The sequence below is a fragment of the Saccopteryx bilineata genome, chromosome 4 (assembly GCF_036850765.1).
Source record: "Saccopteryx bilineata isolate mSacBil1 chromosome 4, mSacBil1_pri_phased_curated, whole genome shotgun sequence".
In the NCBI taxonomy this organism is placed as follows: Eukaryota; Metazoa; Chordata; class Mammalia; order Chiroptera; family Emballonuridae; genus Saccopteryx; species Saccopteryx bilineata.
Genome location: NC_089493.1, coordinates 80,874,517 through 80,896,015, shown reverse-complemented (window position 1 = coordinate 80,896,015; position 21,499 = coordinate 80,874,517). Strand labels below are relative to the sequence as shown.

Sequence of the window (21,499 nt, the reverse complement as noted above, 5' to 3'; positions counted from 1 at the left end):
GTGAATGCTTAAATAAGTGGAACAACAAATCAATGTTTTTCTTTATATATCTCTAGTTCTTGTTTCTTTCTCTAAAAATTATTAAAATAAAATTTTTTAAAACTATTTTAGAATGTCTTGTTTTGTAGTGTAGGAAGCTTACACTTGATTCTGTTAAGAATAGGGATTTAGTGTTTTTAGCTAAAGTGTAACAGCAAAATTTTCAAAAATATTCTGATAGCAACCTATTGAGTGAATTGAAAGGGAAGGCAAGAGCTGAAGCTATTTGATTGATGTATGATTATTAAAAGTATTAGCTGATCAGGACTAAACTAAAAAAGTTACACTGAAGGGATATAGGTAGAAGATACAAAAGGCAGCACTTAATGGTTAATAATAAAAAATACTTCTCAGCTGAACAGTGTGTTAATTTGTTAAACTGGGGTTTGGGAGAGAAGGTCTTTAATGAAAAGATGAGTTCAAGTTTAGAGATGGTGGGATTGATGAGATACAACCAAATAAAAGTTTCTATCAGTGGTTAGAGATGTAGAACTAAGTCCTTTATAGAGAAGTAACATTGGAATCTGAAAATGAAAGAGAGAGACAGAAGGATATAGAAGAGAAGGTGAGCAGACATTTTTCTGTTTTGCAACTTCAAGCAGTGTTTTAGGGAAACCTTTCTTCCTCTTTGAATGGGGTCCTAACATTCCCTAGCATAAGGGTATGCTGCTATGAGTGGCTGGACCACAGAGTACCCTGGAACTTGGTCCATCCTCATGGTCCAACTTTCTACTATCTTTTGGGGCTTTATTACAGTTTTAGGTATTTGAAGAAAATGGCATTATTTTAATTTAGCTATACTCACTTCTCTCAGAGGTAGTTTATTGATGGAGTTCAAGAATAGCTGAAGTGAAATCTGCTTCCTTATATGTAATGTCTTTCCATTCTAGTATGAAATCTTATCCACTCAACAAAATAATACTAGTTCTTGAAACCTACTTATAAATTTAGACATCAAATATAAATTTTCTTTTGTGTTTTTTCCCTTATAAAAAAATAAGTTGCAAACTATCCTTCATAATTCTGTATTTTAAATAGCACTTTATAAAAAAATGTTTATTACATTGATGTAATACTATGCTATAGTTAAGGATGGTATATGTTGTAAAAAAGGGATTTTGTGAGGACCCTATTTCTTGTATAGGGTTCACATTTGATATACTATATATACAGAGGCTAATATAATAAGGCTGATTTTTCTCAAGTCATCCAAGAAAATGTCTTATTTTCTCATATAACAAGTATGTCTTTTATCAGTCATCATTTTTGTGTTGAAGTAGCGAATGCTGCTTGCTTGCTTTTTCTTTCTCCCTTTCTTTCCCCCTCCCCTCCCCTCCCCTCCCCTCCCCTCCCCTCCCCTCCCCTCCCCTCCCCTCCCCTCCCCTCCCCTCCCCTCCCCTCCCCTCCCCATTTATTTATTTATTTAAAGTGAGAGGAGGGGAGATAGACAGACTCCTGCATGCAACCCGCCCACAATCCACCCAGCATCCATCTGATGTATCCTCAGTGCCTGGGGCCCAAGCTCAAACTATTATAGTTGAGCCACTGGCTGTGAGAGGAGAAGAGAGAAAAGGGGTAGAGGATGAGGAAGAGATGCAGATAGTCGCTTCTCGTGTGTGTCCTGACCAGGGATCTAAACCGGGACATCCATACACTGGGCCAACACTCTATACACTGAGCAAACCTGCCAGCGCTGTTAATGCCATTTCTTAAGAAAGAAAACATTCTGATTCTTTATGAATAAAAGCTGTTTAACAGCAAGAAATCCAGCTTAATGGTCTCCTGTATGTCACTATATATTTTATGACACAGCCAACTTATAAAGTAGACCTAAGCCATTGTTGGCTCTCCTCAGAAGTAATTCTGTAGAGGAGTTAGGGAGGTAGGAGAACTTTTAGAATAATAAGGGACAATCATTGAGAAGAAGAATGGTAAGTAGCTATGGAAGCTATAGTTTATTGCCTGAGCACCTTTAAGAAATTGTTAACTAAAGAGAAATAGTGCTGTTGAAATTATCACCTTTACTTCGGTCATTTGATGTGATATGTGACCAGTTCAAATAGAAATGTTTCCCCCATGTTGTTCTAACAAGGATTCACTTGGAATAAATATTTAGAATACAGAACACAATACTTGTATTTACCAGGGCAACTTGGTATGTCACACTGATGCTCTTAAGTTGTACAAACAGTCCTGTCCGGGGAATGTTTATTAAGTAGTCAGATAATGCATGTCAACAATAAACTGAAGCAAAATTCTCAAACATATATTTTCTGTAAATATATTGCTCACAAAAATTAGAGAATATTTCAAAATGAATATGAAGCTATAAACTATCTCCTAACTTTTGTGAGTAATATATAACAAAACATTCACAGGTGGCTGAATATCAGAAAAACTGTTAATTCATTAATAGTAGAAAAGATTACATTTCACCAGCCTAATAGCTAGAAGAGGTATAGAAAGACATTAGATTACTACTTAAATCTATATATTATCTGCTCTTACTTTTTCAGATTTTCTCAACTTAATGAAGTGAAGCCCCATTACGTTATATCTGGTTTTTTTTTTTTTTTAATTTAAAAAAACTTTTTTAGCCTGACCAGGCGGTGGCGCAGTGGATAGAGCATCAGACTGGGATGCAGAGGATCCAGGTTCAAGACCCCAGGGTCGCCAGCTTGGACCCAATTTCTCTGGCTTGAGCAAGGGGTTACTCCATCTGCTGAAGGCCCATGGTCAAGGCACATATGAGAAAGCAGTCAATGAACAACTAAGATTTCACAACAAACAACTGATGATTGATGCTTCTCATCTCTCTTTGTTCCTGTCTGTCTGACCCTCTCTCTGTCTCTGTAAAATAAAAATAATTTTTTTTAGGCCCTGGCCAGTTGCCTCAGTGGTAGAGCGTTGGCCTGGCGTGCAGAAGTCCTGGGTTCAATTCCCGGCCAGGGCACACAGGAGAAGCGCCCATCTGCTTCTCCACCCCTCCCCCTCTTCTTCCTCTCTGTCTCTCTCTTCCCCTCCCGCGGGAGGCTCCATTGGAGCAGGGATGGCCCGGGCGCTGGGGATGGCTCCTTGGCCTCTGCCCCAGGTGCTAGAGTGGCTCTGGTCGCGACAGAGCATCGCCCCCTGGTGGGCAGAGCGTCCCCTGGTGAGCGTGCCGGGTGGATCCCGGTCAGGCGCATGCGGGAGTCTGTCTGACTGTCTCTTCCCGTTTCCAGCTTCAGAAAAATACAAAAAAAAAAATTTTTTTTAAGACTTTATTCATTTTAGAGAGGAGAGAGAGAGAGAAGGGAGGAGCAGTAAGCATCAACACCAATGTGTGCCTTGACCAGGCAAGCCCAGGGTTTTGAACCGGCAACCTCAGCATTCCAGGTCGACACTTTATCCACTGCGCCTCCACAGGTCAGGCCCTATATCTCCGTCTTAATAATGAAGTTATAAAAAGTTGAAAGGCACAGGTATCTTACAAAAATATGAGCAGCTCAAGCTTGTTTAAAGTATGAGTGGAAGGCCCTGGCCAGTTGGCTCAGTGGTAGAGCATCGGCCTGGTGTGCAGGAGTCCCGGGTTCGATTCCCGGCCAGGGCACACAGGAGAAGCGTCCATCTGCTTCTCCACCCCTCCCCCTCTCCTTCCTCTCTGTCTCTCTCTTCCCCTCCCACAGCCAAGGTTCCACTGGAGCAAAGTTAGCCCGGGCGCTGAGGATGGCTCTGTGGCCTCTGCCTCAGGTGCTAGAATGGCTCTGATTGCGGCAGAGCGATGCCCCAGATGGGCAGAGCATCGCCCCCTGTTAGGCATGCCGGTTGGATCCCGGTTGGGCGCATGCGGGAGTCTGTCTGACTGCCTCCCCGTTTCCAGCTTCGGAAAAATACACACACACAAAAAAAAGTACGAGTGGAGGCTGACCAGGTGGTGATGCACTGGATAGAGCATCCCCAAGGTTGCTGGCTTGAGCACGGGCTCACTAGCTTGAGCACAGGGTCGCTGAAATGAGTGTAGAATCAGAGACATGACCCCATGGTCACTGGCTTGAGCCCAAAGGTGGCTGGCTCTGCTGCAGCCACCTGGTCAAGGCACGTATGAGAAAGCAATCAATGAACCACTAAAGTGTCACAACTATGAGTTGATGCTCTCATCTCTCCCTCTCTGTCCCTGTCTGTCTCTTCACTCTCAAAAAAAAAAAAAAAAGTCAAGTCAGCATAATTTAAAAAAAATTTGAAGACAATTTAATGAGTATTCTTTGTTAAAAATCAATTGATTGATTATTGATTGGAGAAAGAGAAATGGCGATTTGCTGTTCCACTTATGCATTCATTGGTTGATTCTCCTTTTTATTTTTAGTTGTTTTGGGGTTTTTTTTAAAGACTATTCATTTTGCCTGACCAGGCGGTGGCGCAGTGCATAGTGTCGAACTGAAACACGGAGGACTCAGGTTCAAGGTCCCGAGGTCACCAGCTTGAGCCCAATGTCACTGGCTTGAGCAAGGAGTCACTTAGTCTGCTGTAGTCCCTGGTCAAGGCACATATGAGAAAACAATCAGTGAATAACAAAGGTGCTACAACAAAGAGTTGATGCTTCTCATCTCCCTTCCTGTCTGTCTATACCTATCTGTTCCTCTTTCTGTCTCTGTCACACACACACAAAAAAAGACTATTCATTTTGGAGAGGGGAGAGAGAGAGAGAGAGATGAGCAGGAAGCATTAACTCCATATATGTCTTGACCAGGCAAGTCCAGGGTTTTGAACTGGCGACCTCACTCAGCATTCCAGGTCGACACTTTATCTACTGTGCTAACACAGGTCAGGCCCTGTTTGATTCTTGCATGTGCCCTGACCAGTGATGGAACCCACAACTTTGGCATATTGGGATGACACTCTAACTAACTGAGCTACCCAACCAGGGCATAGGTACCAGTTTTAAATGTACATGCCCTTTGACAGAAAATGTGTCTTTTAGAACTTTTCATATCAAGGATAAAGGTACAAAGAATTTACACAGCAGCATTATAAAATGGCGAGAATTTGAAACCACTCGCATCACTATAAAATAAGAATTAAGCCCTGGCCGGTTGGCTCAGCGGTAGAGCGTCGGCCTAGCGTGCGGAGGACCCGGGTTCGATTCCCGGCCAGGGCACATAGGAGAAGCGCCCATTTGCTTCTCCGCCCCTCCGCCGCACCTTCCTTTCTGTCTCTCTCTTCCCCTCCCGCAGCCGAGGCTCCATTGGAGCAAAGATGGCCTGGGCGCTGGGGATGGCTCTGTGGCCTCTGCCCCAAGCGCTAGAGTGGCTCTGGTCGCAACATGGCGACACCCAGGAGGGTCGCAACATGGCGACGCCCAGGATGGGCAGAGCATCGCCCCCTGGTGGACAGAGCGTCGCCCCTGGTGGGCGTGCCGGGTGGATCCCGGTCGGGCGCATGCGGGAGTCTGTCTGACTGTCTCTCCCTGTTTCCAGCTTCAGAAAAATGCAAAAAAAAAAAAAAAAAGAATTAAGCCCAGGCCGGTTGGGTCAGCGGTAGAGTGTCGGTCTGGCATGCGGGGGACCCGGGTTCGATTCCCAGCCAGAGCACATAGGAGAAGCGCCCATTTGCTTCTCCACCCCCCCCCCTCCTTCCTCTTCCTCTCTGTCTCTCTCTTCCCCTCCCTCAGCCAAGGCTCCACTGGAGCAAAGATGGCCCGGGCGCTGGGGATGGCTCCTTGGCCGCTGCCCCAGGCGCTAGAGTGGCTCTGGTCGTGGCAGAGTGATGCCCTGGAGGGGCAGAGCATCGCCCCCTGGTGGGCAGAGCATCGCCCGTGGTGGGCGTGCCCAGTGGATCCCAGTTGGGCGCATGCGGGAGTCTGTCTGACTGTCTCTCCCCGTTTCCAGCTTCAGGAAAAAAAAAAAAAAGAGTTAAATTGCCGGGGTCCAGCCCCGGGGGGAATCCAGGGGTCCCACAGGAAGAGACGGCATCGGCACGAATCGAGTGAGAGAGCCGAATTCTTTATTCTCTCTTTAGCATTTACTGCCAGGCATCTCTGCCAATGGCTGGTCTAGCTTTATTTTTATACATACACACTAAGTTACAATCACCTGGTATTCAGAATACATTGATTAATCATTGTTTTTGTTTCACTATGTTTACATATTTCTAGGCAACAGTTAATTCATTTCTATAAGCTATAAATCAGGTGGTAAGTCATTCAAAGTACAGTTATACAATAACTTGAATAGCAATAACAATATTGGTACAAACTTCTAAAAGGTCAGTACTGATTAATAACTCTACCTTACCTAAGATTCTATTGTCTAGTCAAATTTTATTTATTTACTATATTCATACACTAGTTAAGTTCTAACTTTATTCTCAGAGTGTTCCACCACCTGCAGGTCAGGTATGCAAGAAAGGAAAGTTTCTCTACTCTACCACATGAAAAGGCTAGGGAGGTAAAGTAATGAGTTAAGTGAAGGCTGAAAGGTGCTTCTGTGTATAGTTACTGTTTCCTACCTATTCATAAGTCACAATCTATTTTTTCTAACATGATAAGAAGAAATTCTCCTACAAACTTAACCCTTTATGAGGGATATCATAGCCAGCCTCTTATGTCTATGAGCCTAGTCCAAGGGGCTTACAGGCTTTTCTGTGGAACTCACACCCTCTGTCTCATTTCCAAAGAAATTACTACAAATCTGCAGGGAAAGCACAGTACTATTATCCCTGTGCCATAAATGATAGCACACACCCAGAAAAGGGGGGATATAAGGCCAAATTAATTCAAAAGGTCAAAGGGGGAAGTATCGTTGTGCCTTTACTATGTGGTGACTTTGTCAACCAGCAGCCATTGATCTTCACTGCGGTGACTTTATCAACCAGCAGCCATTGGTCTTCTCTGCTGTGACTTTGTCAGTCAGCAGTTTTTGATCTTCTTCTGCTGTGACCTTGTCAGCCAGCAGTTGTGGATCTTCTTCTGCTGTGACCTTGTCAGCCAGTAGTTGTTGATTGGCTCCCGACATTAAATTATGGTACTAAGCAGTTATTTAAAAAGCTAACATAGCCCTGGCCGGTTGGTTCAGTGGTAGAGCGTAGGCCTGGTGTGCGGGGGACCCGGGTTCAATTCCCGGCCAGGGCACATAGGAGAAGCGCCCATTTTCTTCTCTACCCCCTCCTCCTTCCCCTCTGTCTCTCTCTTCCCCTCCCTTTGCTCCATTGGAGCAAAGATGGCCTGGGTGCTGGGGATGGCTCCTTGGCCTCTGCCCCAGGTGCTAGAGTGGCTCTGGTCACGGCAGAGCGACGCCCCGGAGGGGCAGAGCATCACCCCTGGTGGGCGTGCCGGGTGGATCCCGGTCGGGCGCATGCGGGAGTCTGTCTGACTGTCTCTCCCCATTTCCAGCTTCAGAAAAATACAAAAAATAAAAAATAAATAAATAAAAGCTAACATAGTGGCGTTCAAGTTCAGTAACTCAGGGTGGCCATAGTGACACTGGGAGAGCAAGGTGAAGGAGATAAAATGGGCTGGAGTGCAGAGCATGTAATCCATCCCGTTGAGTCTGGCCAAACCACTGGGACTCTGTCCATGCCTCTGCTGTCAGTCTGCCTGCCTGTGGCCTTCCTCCTTCCCTTCTACCTAGCTGGAAAAGAAACCTTCTCATGTTAGCAGTAAAGACACTAAAAAGTAAGGGGAGGGGGAAACTCATTTATCTCAGTTTCTTGGGACTTAGCCCCAAGTGTCAAGACTTTCTCTTCCCCCTAAAAACTGAAGAAGTCTCTGCTTTCTGTCCTCTTGGTCAGTGGTTTCAAACCTTTCCTCTGTCAAAACCGTTTTTTGTTTGATACATATCCTTTGTTCCTTCCATGGATTCCTATGATTTGAAAGATTTTGTTTGCTAACCTGGCAAATGATAAGTATTTTCCCTTTCCAAATTCATAAAACCTTCCATTGGTAGAGAATATCATAAGTCTTCAAAGTGCTTTCTGTCTGTCAGGCACTGCACTGTGCTAAACACTTGACATAAATTATTTCATCTTTAAAACAATCCCAGAAGGGGGGTTTTATCTACATTTTACAGAAACGAAAACAGAATATTCTTTAGAACACATAGTATCAGAACCACAAATAATAAAAAATGCTTGTATGACAATGCATAGAAAATGATCTGAAAGATTACGTCTGGGAGATGGGAGTAATGAAAAGAGCTGTCAGTTTTTACTTTGCTTTTACTTCATTTTCTTTTTTCTTTTTTTTAAGAGAGAGGTACAAAGAGGAAGGGAGATAGATGAGAAACGTCAACTCATAGTTTTAGCACCTTAGTTCGTTCATTGCTTTCTCATATGTGCCTTGAGCCAGGGGGGCTCCAGCCGAGCCAGGGACCATGGGGTCATGTCTGTGATCCCATGCTCAAACCAGATGAGCCTATTGGCTCAAGCCGGCAACCTCAGTGTTTCAATGCTCTACCCTCTACACCACTGCCTGGTCAGGCTAACTCTACTTTTTTATATATTTGAATATTTAATATACATATAGTACTTTTGTAATTTTGAAAAATAAAATTTTATTTCTCAGAAATAGGAAACGAAAGAAAATTTGGTGCTACCATGTCCTTAAGGCAGAGGTCCCCAAACTTTTTACACAGGGGGCCAGTTCACTGTCCCTCAGGCCGTTGGAGGGCCGGACTATAAAAAAAACTATGAACAAATCCCTATGCACACTGCACATATCTTATTTTAAAGTAAAAAAACAAAACAGGAACAAATACAATATTTAAAATAAAGAACGAGTAAATTTAAATCAACAAACTGACCAGTATTTCAATGGGAACTATGGGCCTGCTTTTGGCTAATGAGATAGTCAGTGTGCTCCTCTCACTGACCACCAATGAAAAAGGTGCCCCTTCCGGAAGTGCGGCAGGGGCCGGATAAATGGCCTCAGGGTGCTGCAGTTTGGGGACCCCTGTCTTAAGGTAAAGTGTCCTAAGGAATTTTCCTCAGAATTAAGAGGTGAATTAGGCTCCACAGATTTGTAGGGTGGAAACTACCCTTTAGCATCATTCACCTAAACTCTGTAGAACCCAAAGGTGTCTGGCATGGGCTGGGGAGCCGAAAGTAGAGATTTCCTTGAGTAGCTCATGAGACTATTTCCATGGCCTTTCTTCCTTATCTCTTTGTTTGTGTCTTTCATATTTTATTTATTGATTTTAGTGAGGAGAGGGGATAGGAAGGAGTGGGAAGCATCAACTTGAAATAATAGTTGCTTTTTGTATGTGCCTTGACCAGGCAAGCCTAGAGTTTTGAACTGGCGACTTTAGCAGGTTTACACTTTACCCACTGTGCCACCGGGGTAGTATAGCCAGGCTTCCTTTTCTTTTTTATAATTCTTTCTATTATTTCTTTTTCCTTTTTGTTTTTTTGTTCATTTCTAATATCTAAATAGGCCTGACCTGTGGTGGCGCAGTGGGATAAAGTGTTGACCTGGGTGTACTTAGGTCGCTGGTTCAAAACCCTGGGTTTGCCTGGTCAAGGCACATATGGGAGTTGATTCTTCCAGCTCGTCTCTCCTCTCTCTTTCTCTGTCTCTCTCTTTCTCTCTCTGTCTCTCCCTCTCCTCTCTAAAATGAATTTAAAAATATATATAATAAATGAATGAATAAATAAATAAATAATAATATCTAAATATACTATTGGAGCAAACACCTTTTTCTTCATTTTTGCCCATACATTAATCTTGATAGGGTGCTCCTGGGGCATTGCCAGGTTCCTTTAGTAACCCACGTAAATGAACTCTGCTCAATAAAGTGAGGTGTAGCCTGACTAGGTGGATAGCATCATCCTGGAAGGCTAAGGACCCAGGTTCAAAACCCTGAGGTCGCAAACTTGAGCACGATGTCACTGGCTTGAGCCCACAGGTCACTGACTTGAGCCCAAGGTCGCTGGCTTGAGCAAGAGGTCACTGGCTCAGCTGGAGTCCCCCTAATCAAGGCATGTATAAGAAGCAATCAGTGAACAACTAAAGTCTATAACTACAAGTTGATGCTTCTCATCTCTTTCCCATTCTGTCTGTCTCTCTCTCTCTAAAAAAAAAAAAAATGAATAAGTGTGGTTTGGATATGCTAAAATTAATTGGGTATAGGGTCAGGCTCTCTTATATATTAAAGCTAAGGTAAATGATCTTCCAAATGTTTGTACTCTTGAAAGCACTGGTCAAGCTTGTGTTGGTGTGTAGTCATAGAAGCTTATCACCTACTTTGGATTATATTTCCAAGCAGTCCAACTCTGGCAAGACTTCTAGCCTCACACGCTGTGGGACACAACAAGTTTCATTCTACTACTGGCTATATTTTTCTCAGAAGAGAATGCCCTCCTTCCTACCTACAGTTGTCACTATGAAATGTTTTTTTTCCATTGCCTTATCGAATCATGGTTAAGTCGGTCAGTTATATCAGAAGTAGAACGTTCATTTCTACTGTTCTTTTTGTTTTCTCTAGCTTCCCATTGACCGAGGTGGAGGTGAAGGAAAGGCCATGTATATTGACACCGAGGGTACCTTTAGGCCAGAACGCCTGCTGGCAGTGGCTGAGAGGTAGGTTACTGGATTAGATGAGAGAAGTATGACTATACCTGTCACTGTAGTGATTGCCAGGATTAGTCTAGCTGAAAAGTGTCTTCTTATTACTCCATATTTCAAAATTGTATATATGGCCTGACCTGCGGTGGCACAGTGGATAAAGCATCGACCTGGAACACTGAGATTGCTGGTTCAAAACCCTGGGCTTTCCTGGTCAAGGCACATATGGGAGTTGATGCTTCCTGCTCCTCCTCCCTTTCTCTCTCTCTCTCACTCTGTCTCCTCTCTAAAAATGAACAAATAAATAATTAAAAAAAAATTATATATGTAGTAGAGAAAAGCATTCTTCTATAGTCAGTAATTGTGAGTTATTGCCAGACTGGATAAAAGAACAAGATCCGACTATATGCTGTCTTCTAGAAAAACACTTTGGTTCAAAGACACAAATAGATTGAAAGTAAAAGGATGGAAAAAGATTTGCATGCAAACAGTAATCAGAGAATTCTAGTGGCTACACTAATATCAGACAAAATGGACCTTAAGACACACCCAAAATATACTGCTCACAAAAATTAGGGGACATTTTATAGCTTCATATTCATTTTTTAAATATCCCCTAATTTTTGTGAGCAGTATATTTTACTAGGGACAAAGAACATTTTATAATTAAAAGGTCAGTTCGCCCTGGCCGGTTGGCTCAGCAGTAGAGCGTCGGCCTAGCGTGCGGAGGACGCGGGTTCGATTCCCGGCCAGGGCACACAGGAGAAGCGCCCATTTGCTTCTCCACCCCTCCGCCACGCTTTCCTCTCTGTCTCTCTCTTCCCCTCCCGCAGCCAAGGCTCCATTGGAGCAAAGATGGCCCGGGCGCTGGGGATGGCTCTGTGGCCTCTGCCTCAGGCGCTAGAGTGGCTCTGGTCACAACATGGCGACGCCCAGGATGGGCAGAGCATCGCCCCCTGGTGGGCAGAGCTTCGCCCCTGGTGGGCGTGCCGGGTGGATCTCGGTTGGGCGCATGCGGGAGTCTGTCTGACTGTCTCTCCCTGTTTCCAGCTTCAGAAAAATGAAATAAATAATTAATTAATTAATTAATTAAAAAAAAAAAAAGGTCAGTTCATCAGATAAGTAACTATTATAAACATGCACATCTAATAACAGAACCCAAAATATGTGAAACAAAAACTGACATAATTGAAAAGTGAAATAGACAATTCAACCATAATAGTTGGGGGCCAATATTTCACTGTCAAGAATGGGTAGGTGCCCTGATAAAGGAAGCCACAAAAAACCTACAGTTTACATCGCACTTAATGGTGAAAGTCTAAATGCTTTCTCCTTAAGATTGGAAAGAAGGCAAGGGTGTCCACTCTCATCATTTATATTCTGCATTGTATAGAGGTCATGGCCAGTGCAGTCAGGCAAGAAAATAAAAGGTATTCAGGTTGGAATGGAAGACATAAAACTTTTTATTCATTAGTGGCATGATCCTGGATGTAGAAAATCCTAAAGAAGCTATACATACACAGAAGAAAAGAAAACTAGTAGAACTTAATTAGTTCAGCAAGGTGGTAGGCTACAAGGTCAGTATTTCTGTATACTAGCAATGAACAATTTAAAAATTAAAAGAACAATCCTAGGCCTGACCTGTGGTGGCACAGTGGATAAAGTGTCAACCTGGAGTGCTGCGGTCTCTGGTTTAAATCCTTGGCTTTGCCTGGTCAAGGCACATATGAGAAGCAACTACAAGCAGATGCTTCCTGCTCCTCCTCACCTCTCTTTCTCCTCTCTCTAAAAAAAAAAAAAGAACAATCCTATTCACAGTAGCATCAAAAATAATATTTAGTAATTAACACATGCAAGATTGGTACACTGAAAATTACAAAACAATACAGAGAAACTGAACTAAACATCTGCATAAATAGAGAAACATTTCACATTCATGGATTGGAAGATGTAATACTATTAAAATGGTGATTTTCCCTTAAATTGACCTGTGGATTCAACACAATTTACCCCAAGCAGGCTTTTTTTTTTAAGAAATTGACAGCTGATTATAAAATTTATATGGAAATGTAAAAGACTCAGAATAGCCAAAACATTGTTGGGGGGGGAAATTAAATTGGAGGTCTTACTTAGTCTTTCCAATGTAAAAACTTGTATAAAGCAACAGTAATCAAAACAGTGTGGTACTGGCATAAGGATAGGCATAATGGGTCAACGGAACAGACTTGAAATTACAGAAATAAGCCTTGTCATTTATAGTCGCTTGACTTTGTATTTTTTTGTTGGTTTTTTGTTTGTTTGTTTGTTTTTGTATTTTTCTGAAGTTGGAGGCAAGGAGGCAGTCAGACAGACTCCCGCATAAGCCCGACCGGGATCCACCCAGCATGCCCACCAGGGGGCGATGCTCTGCTCATCTGGGGCGTCACTCTGTTGCAACCAGGGCCATTCTAGCGCCTGAGGCAGAGGCCAAGGAGCCATCCTCAGCGCTTGGGCCAACTTTGCTCCAATGGAGCCTTGGCTGCAGGAGGGGAAGAGAGAGACAGAGAGGAAGGAGAGGGGGAGGGGTGGAGAAGCAGATGGGCGCCTCTCCTGTGTGCCCTGGCCAGGAATCAAACCTGGGACTTCGCATGCCAGGCCGACGCTCTACCACTGAGCCAACCAACCAGGGCCTTACAGTAATTTTTTTAAATATGATAATCTGAAGTAAGAGCTAAAACTAACATTTTTGTGAGGGGGAAACAGAAGAAAAATTCGATAAGGATCTAATATCCAGACTATATAAATAAGTCTTACAAACAGACAATAAAATAACTCAATTTAAAAATGGGCAAAGATTGTAAAGACATTTCTTCAAAGACAATATATGTACAAATGGCCAGTAAGCACATGGAAAGATACTTATCATTAGTCAAAGAAAATGCAAATTAAAACACAGTGAGATACCACTACTGGGATGACTAATAAAAAAGACAGTCACAGGTTTTGGGGAATGTGGAAAAACTGGAATCTTTAATATATACTGGTGAGAATGTAAAATGATACAGTCACTTTGAAAAAGAATATGTCAGTTAAACAAATTTACCATATGACCCAGCAATTGACTTTGGTTATATACCCAAGAGATGTGAAACATGTCCACACGGAAACTTGTATATGGATGTTTATAGTATTGTTATCTCCAAAAAACTGGTAACAATCTATTGTCTATCAACTGGTAAGTGAACATACAAAATTTTATTTATCCATTTCATTGATAGTATTTCCATTGTATGTGAAATACTATTCAAACAAAAAGGAATGAAGTACCATTAAGAGTTAAAAAACATGGAGGAACCTCAAAAATGTACTAAATGGTAGAAAGACATGTTGTATATGATTCCATTTATATGAAATTTCCAGAAGGGGAATATCTATAAAGTTAGTATATTAAGTGGTTGCCTGGGGCTGGGAGTAAGAACTGAAGTAGCTACAGATAGACCTGAGATCTTTCTGGGGTGATGGAAATGTTCTAATATTGGATTGTGATGATAGTTGTTCAACTCTGCAGGTTGACTAGAAAGCCATTGAATATTACACTTAATACAGGTTAGTATTGCCTGACCAGGCAGTGGCACAGTGGATAGAGCGTCGGACCGGGATGCAGAAGACCCAGGTTCGAGACCCCGAGGTTGCCAGGTTAAGCGCGGGCTCATCTGGCTTTCTGGCTTGAGCAAAAAAAAAAAAAGAAGAAAAGCTCACCAGCTTGGACTCAAGGTCACTGGCTTGAGCAAGGGGTTACTCGGTCTTCTGCTGAAGACCTGTGGTCAAGGCACATATAAGAAAGCAATCAAAAAAATAAAAAAAATAAAAAAAAAAAAAGAAAGCAATCACGGGCCCTGGCCGGTTGGCTCAGTGGTAGAGTGTCAGCCTGACGTGCAGGAGTCATGGGTTCGATTCCCAGCCAGGGCACACAGGAGAAGCGCCCATTTGCTTCTCCACCCCTCCCCCTCTCCTTCCTTTCTGTCTCTCTTTTCCCTTCCCGCAGCCAAGGCTCCATTGGGGCAAAGTTGGCCTGGGCGCTGAGGATGGCTCCATGGCCTCTGTCTCAGGCGCTAGAATGGCTCTGGATGCAACAGAGCAATGCCCCAGATGGGCAGAGCATCGCCCCCTGGTGGGCATGCCGGGTGGATCCTGGTCGGGTGCATGCGGGAGTCTGTCTGACTGCCTCCCTGTTTCCAACTTCAGAAAAAGAAAAAGAAAAAGAAAGCAATTAATGAACAACTAAGGTGTCACAATGAAAAACTGATGATCAATGCTTCTCATCTCTCTCTGTTCCTGTCTGTCCCTATCTATCCCTCTCTCTGACTCTTTCTCTGTCTCTGTAAAAAAAACAAAAAACAAAACAACCAAACAGGTTAATATTATGGTGTCTAAATTACACCTCAGTAAAGCTGGTAAAGAATTGTTAAGTTTCTTCATCCCCTAATACAACTTTTAAATAAACTTTTTTTTTTTTTTAAAGCAAGAGAAGGACAAACAGGAAGGGAGAGAGATGAGAAGCATCAATTCTTTGTTGCTATACTTTAGTTGTTCATTGATTGCTTTCTCATATGTGCCTTGATGGGGGTGAAGGGTGGGGCTTCGGCCTAGCCAGTGACACCTTGCTCAAGCCAGTGACTATGGGGTTTTGACCTTGGGTTCACAGCATCCCAGGCAATGCTTTATCTACTGTGCCACTGTCTGGTCAGGCTAAATAAACTTTTATTATTAATTTTAGAGAGAAGAGAGAGAAAGAGAAGGGATTGAGGTGGAGCAGGAAGCATCAACTCGAAGTAGTTGCTTCTCTATGTGCTTTGACCGGGCTGGTTTCAAACTGGCGACCTCAGTGTCCCTGGTCATTACTCTGTCCACTGCACCACTACAGGTCAGGCTAAATAAACTCTTGAAAGCATTTTACTTGTTTTCCCTTGTGAAGGGGCAGATGTGATCATTTGGTCCCTACCACACATTTTCTGAAACCTAGTGATTAAACAGAATTTAATTGTATATTGAGATGTCAGGCTCAAGTTGAAACCTACCTGGCTAAATTGAGAATTTTCTAGTTTTATAATTATAGCCAAATTCTCTTTCCCTGTTAACAATTTGAGAAATCCAAACCATGGAGTGTATACCATTGAGGCATAAAGTTAGGTTGGAACAATAATTGTAGCTTTTTGCCTCTGCTTATAAAATCCCTGTCATGAAAAAAGAATTACTCTCTTGCAGCCTGGTCTTAGTTTTCTAAAGATGTATATACTGCCTGACCAGGCTGTGGCGCAGTGCATAGAGTGTCGAACTGGGATGCAGAGGACCCAGGTTCAAGACCCCTAGTTCGCTGGCTTGAGCAAGGTGTCACTTGGTCTGCTGTAGCCCACCCCCGTCAAGCACATATGAGAAAGCAATCAATGAACAACTAAGGTGCTGCAACAAAGAATTGATGCTTCTCATCTCTCTCCCTTCCTGTCTTGACTGTCCCTATCTGTCCCTCTCTCTGTCTCTGTCACCAAAAAAAAAAAAAAAAAAAAAAAAATCACCTGAGGGGCCCTGGCTGTTTGGTAGAGAGAGCATCAGTCTGGAGTGTAGTGTTGACTTTCTGGGTTTGATTCCTGGTCAGGGCACACAAGAGAAGTGCCCATCTGCTTCTCTGCACCCCCACTCCCCCACCCCCGCCCCGTCCCCTGCAGCCATGGCTTGCTTGGAGCCAGTTGGCCCAGGGTGCTGAGGATTGCTCCATGGCCTCTGCCTCAGGCACTAAGAAGAGCTCTTTACTTAGCACGGCCCCAGGTGGGCAAAGCATTGCCTCCTAGTGTGCTTGCCCGGTTGATCCAGGTCCAAGCACATGCGGTAATCTTTCTCTCTGCCTCCCCTCCTGTCACTGAATTAAAAAAGAAATTATAGCACATTGATTTATTTTTTTTTATTTTATTTTTTATTTTTTTCATTTTTCTGAAGCTGGAAACAGGGAGAGACAGTCAGTCAGACTCCCGCGTGCGCCCGACCGGGATCCACCCGGCACGCCCACCATGGGGCGACGCTCTGCCCCTCCGGGGCATCGCCATGTTGCGACCAGAGCTCCTCTAGCGCCTGAGGCAGCGGCCACAGAGCCATCCCCAGCGCCCGGGCCATCTTTGCTCCAATGGAGCCTTGGCTGCGGGAGGGGAAGAAAGAGACAGAGAGGAAAGCGCGGCGGAGGGGTGGAGAAGTAAATGGGCGCTTCTCCTGTGTGCCCTGGCCGGGAATCGAACCCGGGTCCTCTGCACGCTAGGCCGACGCTCTACCGCTGAGCCAACTGGCCAGGGCCCACATTGATTTGTTTAAAGAAATTCTCCTTTGAACTGTTACATAAGGGAATCAGTACTATATTTTTATACTATAATGATTGTAGGAGCCAATATGAAAACATGACTTGAATTCAAATGTATACAATTCTCTTTTTGTACGGATTTTGGGAAACTGTTACTCAGAATTTACTAGGTATAAAAAATGTCCTAGATAGAGAAGCTTAGTCTTGTTTTTTGTTCTTGTTGTTGTTGTTTTGTGACAGAGAGAGAGAAACAGATAGGGACAGACAGACAGGAAGGGAGATAGATGAGAACCATCAGTTTTTTGTTGCGGCTCCTTAGTTGTTCATTGATTGCTTTTTCATATGTGCCTTGACCAGGGTGATCCAGCAGAGCAAATGACCCCTTGCTTAAGCCAGTGACCTTGGGCTTTAAGCCAGTGACCATGGGGTCACGTCTGTGATCCCACACTCAAACCAGATGAGCCCACGCTGAAGCCAGCGACCTCTGGGTTTTAAACCTAGGTCCTCTGCATCCCAGTCTGACGCTCTGTCCACTGTGCCACCACCTGGTCTTTACCCTCAGGGAATTTGTAGTCTTTAGTCAAAGAATGGCAGGGCAGTTCTTCACAAGTGCCATTAAAAAAAAACCTGAACCAGCCTGACCAGGAGGTGGCACAGTGGATAGAGCGTCAGACTAGGATGCCGAGGACCCAGGTTCGAGACCCAGAGGTCGCCAGCTTGAGCGCAGGCTCATCTGGTTTGAGCAAAAGTTCACCAGCTTGGACCCAAGGTCGCTGGCTCGAGCAGGGGTCACTCGGTCTGCTGAAGGCCCGGGGTCAAAGCACATATGAGAACAATCAATGAACAACTAAGGTGTCGCAACAAAAAACTGATTATTGATGCTTCTCATCTCTCTCTGTTCCTGTCTGTCTGTCCCTGTCTATCCCTCTATCCCTCTCTCTGACTCTTTCTGTAAAAAAAAACACAAAAAGGAACCTGAACCAGTTTTTTGGAAGTGTGAGAATAGGGAGAATCACATCTGAGGGGTATGAGGAAGTTTTAATGAAAGTACAGGCATTTAATTTACTCTTGATAGATGTGTAAATCAAATTATCTTTGAAGAAATGGGGCTCCATCTTGACACATTTAATGAGAATAAAAACTCTCACTCAGTCTTAGGTAATGGTTATAAAGGTAAGAAAAAACGAGATATTTTATTTGCCTTTTTTTAATGCAGAGGAAAAAAATCATTATTAATGTATAAAATGAGTTAACATATCACTCATTTAACTATAAAATATATGTCAAATAATCTGTCTTAAGTATAATTACTAGCAAGAAAAAAGAAGAAAGGTACTTGTTTCTCTTGAACTTAGAGTTTAGAGTTTTGCTTAGGTTTTATTCCTATGTAAGTTTTATGTGAATTTGTTTAATAGATCTTTGAGTAATTCTTTTTGTTTGTTTTGGTCTCAATTCTGTCATGTTAAAATGAATGTGAAGCGATAAAAAAAAAGCATTTTTTTTTTTTTGTATTTTTCCAAAGTTAGACGTGGGGAGGCAGTCAGACAGACTCCCACATGCGCCCAACTGGGATCCACTCGGCACGTCCACCAGGGGGCGATACTCTGCCCATCTCGGGCGTTGCTCCATTGTGGCTAGAGCCATTCTAGTGCCTGAGGCAGAGGACACAGAGCCATCCTCAGTGCCTGGGACAACTTTGTTCCAATGGAGCCTTGGCTGCAGGAGGGGGGGGGGGGAGAGAGAGAGAGAGAGAGAGGGAGAGGGAGAGGGAGGAAGGAAGGAAGGAGGGGGAAGGGTAGAAAAGAAGGTGGGTGCTTCTCCTGTGTGCCCTGACCAGTAATCGAACCTGGTACTTCCACATGCCGGGTTGATGCTCTACCACTGAGTCAACTGGCCAGGGCTTGATTTTTTTTTTAAACAAGAACATCAGAAAAGCAAATGACAAGGCATAGAAAGTTATTCAGTCATAGAAAGTTATTCAGTTTTGAGATGCAAAACCAACTTATTTCATTGATGAAAATGCACTGTACAAAAAGCTGAAAGTACAAGAGTATCTACACGTTCCCCGATCCCCTAATTTTTGGAAATTTCTCTTCTAGTTCAGGAGTCCTCAGAGAATAGATCTAATTGATCTTAAAGTCCTGCCAGGTAGATTTATCTACTCCAAAGCAGCTACTACTGTCATCTCTTTCTCCCTGCCCCTCCTCTAGTTTGTCTGGACTTCCTAATAGAAAGGGTATTATTATTCTTGAGCCCCAATACCTGTTCTTATCTACCCATCCAGATAATTTCTTTATTAGAGATGACTTTCTCATCTGCCTGAGTTGTGTGTGCAGCCTCAAAATATCTTCTTCTGTTTTCTAGATATGGCCTCTCTGGCAGTGATGTCCTAGACAATGTAGCATATGCTCGTGGCTTCAACACAGACCACCAGACCCAGCTTCTTTATCAAGCATCAGCTATGATGGTAGAGTCCAGGTATGTGCTCAGTAGAAGACACTGAATATGCTCCCAGGGCCTTTACTCTGGATCTTTTTTTTTTTTTTTTTTTAATTTTATTTATTCATTTTTAGAGAGACAGAAGGGGGAGGAACAGGAAGCATCAGCTCTCCTATGTGCCTTGACCAGGCAAGCCCAGGGTTTTGAACCAGCGACCTCAGTGTTCCAGGTCGATGCTTTATCCCCTGCACCACCACAGGTCAGGCCCTTACTCTGAATCTTAACATGGGCTACTTGGCCAAATTGATATTATAGTAGCTTGAATTAGAAATAGGGAGATTAGAAGTCCCGGGTTCGATTCCCGGCCAGGGCACACAGGAGAAGCGCCCATCTGCTTCTCCACCCCTCCCCCTCTCCTTCCTCTCTGTCTCTCTCTTCCCCTCCTGCAGCCAAGGCTCCACTGGAGCAGAGATGGCCGGGTGCTGATGGCTCCTCGGCCTCTGCCCCAGGCGCTAGAGTGGCTTTGGTCGTGACAGAGCGACGCCCCTGGTGGGCGTGCCGGGTGGATCCCGGTCGGGTGCATGCGGGAGTCTGTCTGACTCTCTCCCTGTTTCCGGCTTCAGAAAAATACAGAAAAAAAAGAAAAAAGAAATAGGGAGATTAAAGTTTTATTTCCTGTTTTGACATTCTTGCTTTGTGGTTAGTCAAGTAATTTAAAAAATGAAGCCAGCCTTGGGCAAGGCACATACGGGAACAGATCTATGTTTCTCTCCCTCCTTCCCTCCCCCTTCCTTTCTCTCTAAAATAAATATTTTTTAAAATGAAACCATATCACCCCCCAAAAAATTAAACCATAATTTACCTGAAATTGTTGGAAATTTTATCTTGTCACATGGTCCTCAGACATTAACACTGTACATATATATTAATGAAACATCTAGGCCTGTCCTGGGGTGGCACAGTAGATAAAACGTCGACCTGGAATGCTGAGGTTGCTGGTTTGAAACCCTGGGCTTGCCTAGTTAAAGGCACATATGGGAGTTGATGCTTCCTGCTCCTCCCTCTTCTATCTCTCTCTCTCTGAAATGAATAAAAATAAAATCCTTTAAAAAAATAAACATCTATATACAACTATGAATATGAAATTTTAGTGGAGTAAGAAGAAGGAAGTGGAATCTGACATAAGCTAGAAATAGGCTTCAGAGAATCCTTGTTCCCTGTAGGTATGCACTGCTAATTGTAGACAGTGCCACTGCCCTCTACAGAACAGACTATTCCGGTCGAGGTGAACTTTCAGCCAGGCAGATGCACCTGGCCAGGTTTCTGCGGATGCTTCTGCGACTTGCTGATGAGGTAAGTTGTCAGGTAGGGACAGAGCGTAACTACTTTCAGAGACCACAAATTCTGGGTGCCTTGCTGGGAGGCCAGGATGTCAGGGCCTGGTATTAAGATACCAGTTTGATATGAAGTGAGACCTGAACCATTGGCTTGTGGGAGAAAGGGGTGGCAGCAATAAAGTCTTTGGAATGTCTGTGGCCACAAAAAGTAACATTTATCCTTCCTCCATCAGTTTGGTGTAGCAGTGGTAATCACCAATCAGGTGGTAGCCCAAGTGGATGGAGCAGCCATGTTTGCTGCAGATCCTAAAAAACCTATTGGAGGAAATATCATTGCTCATGCCTCAACCACCAGGTAAAGTGATGAGACAGATGACTTCATCTTAGAATGTTGTGTTAGCTATGAAGTAGACATGAAGATATAATATTTCCCTGTTAAAGCTACTGTTGTGTGGACAGAGGAGCCCTTGATAAATCTGTCATGCTTTGATTAGTATAGGTGTTTGCAAAGTTGATAAAAGAATAAAAAGCCCTCAAATGTGAAGGACTGAATATAAAGAATTAATATGCTTTTCCTTCATTATTAAAAGAAGGTAGTTGTATTAACATGGAAAATTTGCCTGACCAGTGGTAGTACAGTGGATAGAGCATCGACTTGAGATTCTGAGGTCCCAGGTTCTAAACTTTGAGGTCTCCAGCTTGAGCACAGGCTTATCTGGCTTGAGCGTGGGATCATCAACATGATTCCATGGTCATTGGCTTGCCACAAAGGGTCACTTGTTCAGCTGGAGTCCCCGGTCAAGGCACATATGAGAAGCAGTCAATGAG

At 43.5% G+C, this 21,499-nt stretch overlaps 1 protein-coding gene across 2 annotated transcripts in view; it reads left to right on the top strand.

Annotated features, from left to right (window-relative positions):
• RAD51 (RAD51 recombinase) overlaps positions 1-21,499 on the top strand; it is a 52,108-nt gene that overhangs the window by 29,306 nt on the left and 1,303 nt on the right. For both annotated transcript variants that reach the window (XM_066277079.1, XM_066277078.1), the window contains exons 6-9: positions 10,494-10,588; positions 19,260-19,373; positions 20,558-20,687; positions 20,905-21,026. In XM_066277079.1, the coding sequence (XP_066133176.1) occupies positions 10,494-10,588; positions 19,260-19,373; positions 20,558-20,687; positions 20,905-21,026 (461 nt within the window). The remainder of the gene's footprint in view (positions 1-10,493; positions 10,589-19,259; positions 19,374-20,557; positions 20,688-20,904; positions 21,027-21,499) is intronic.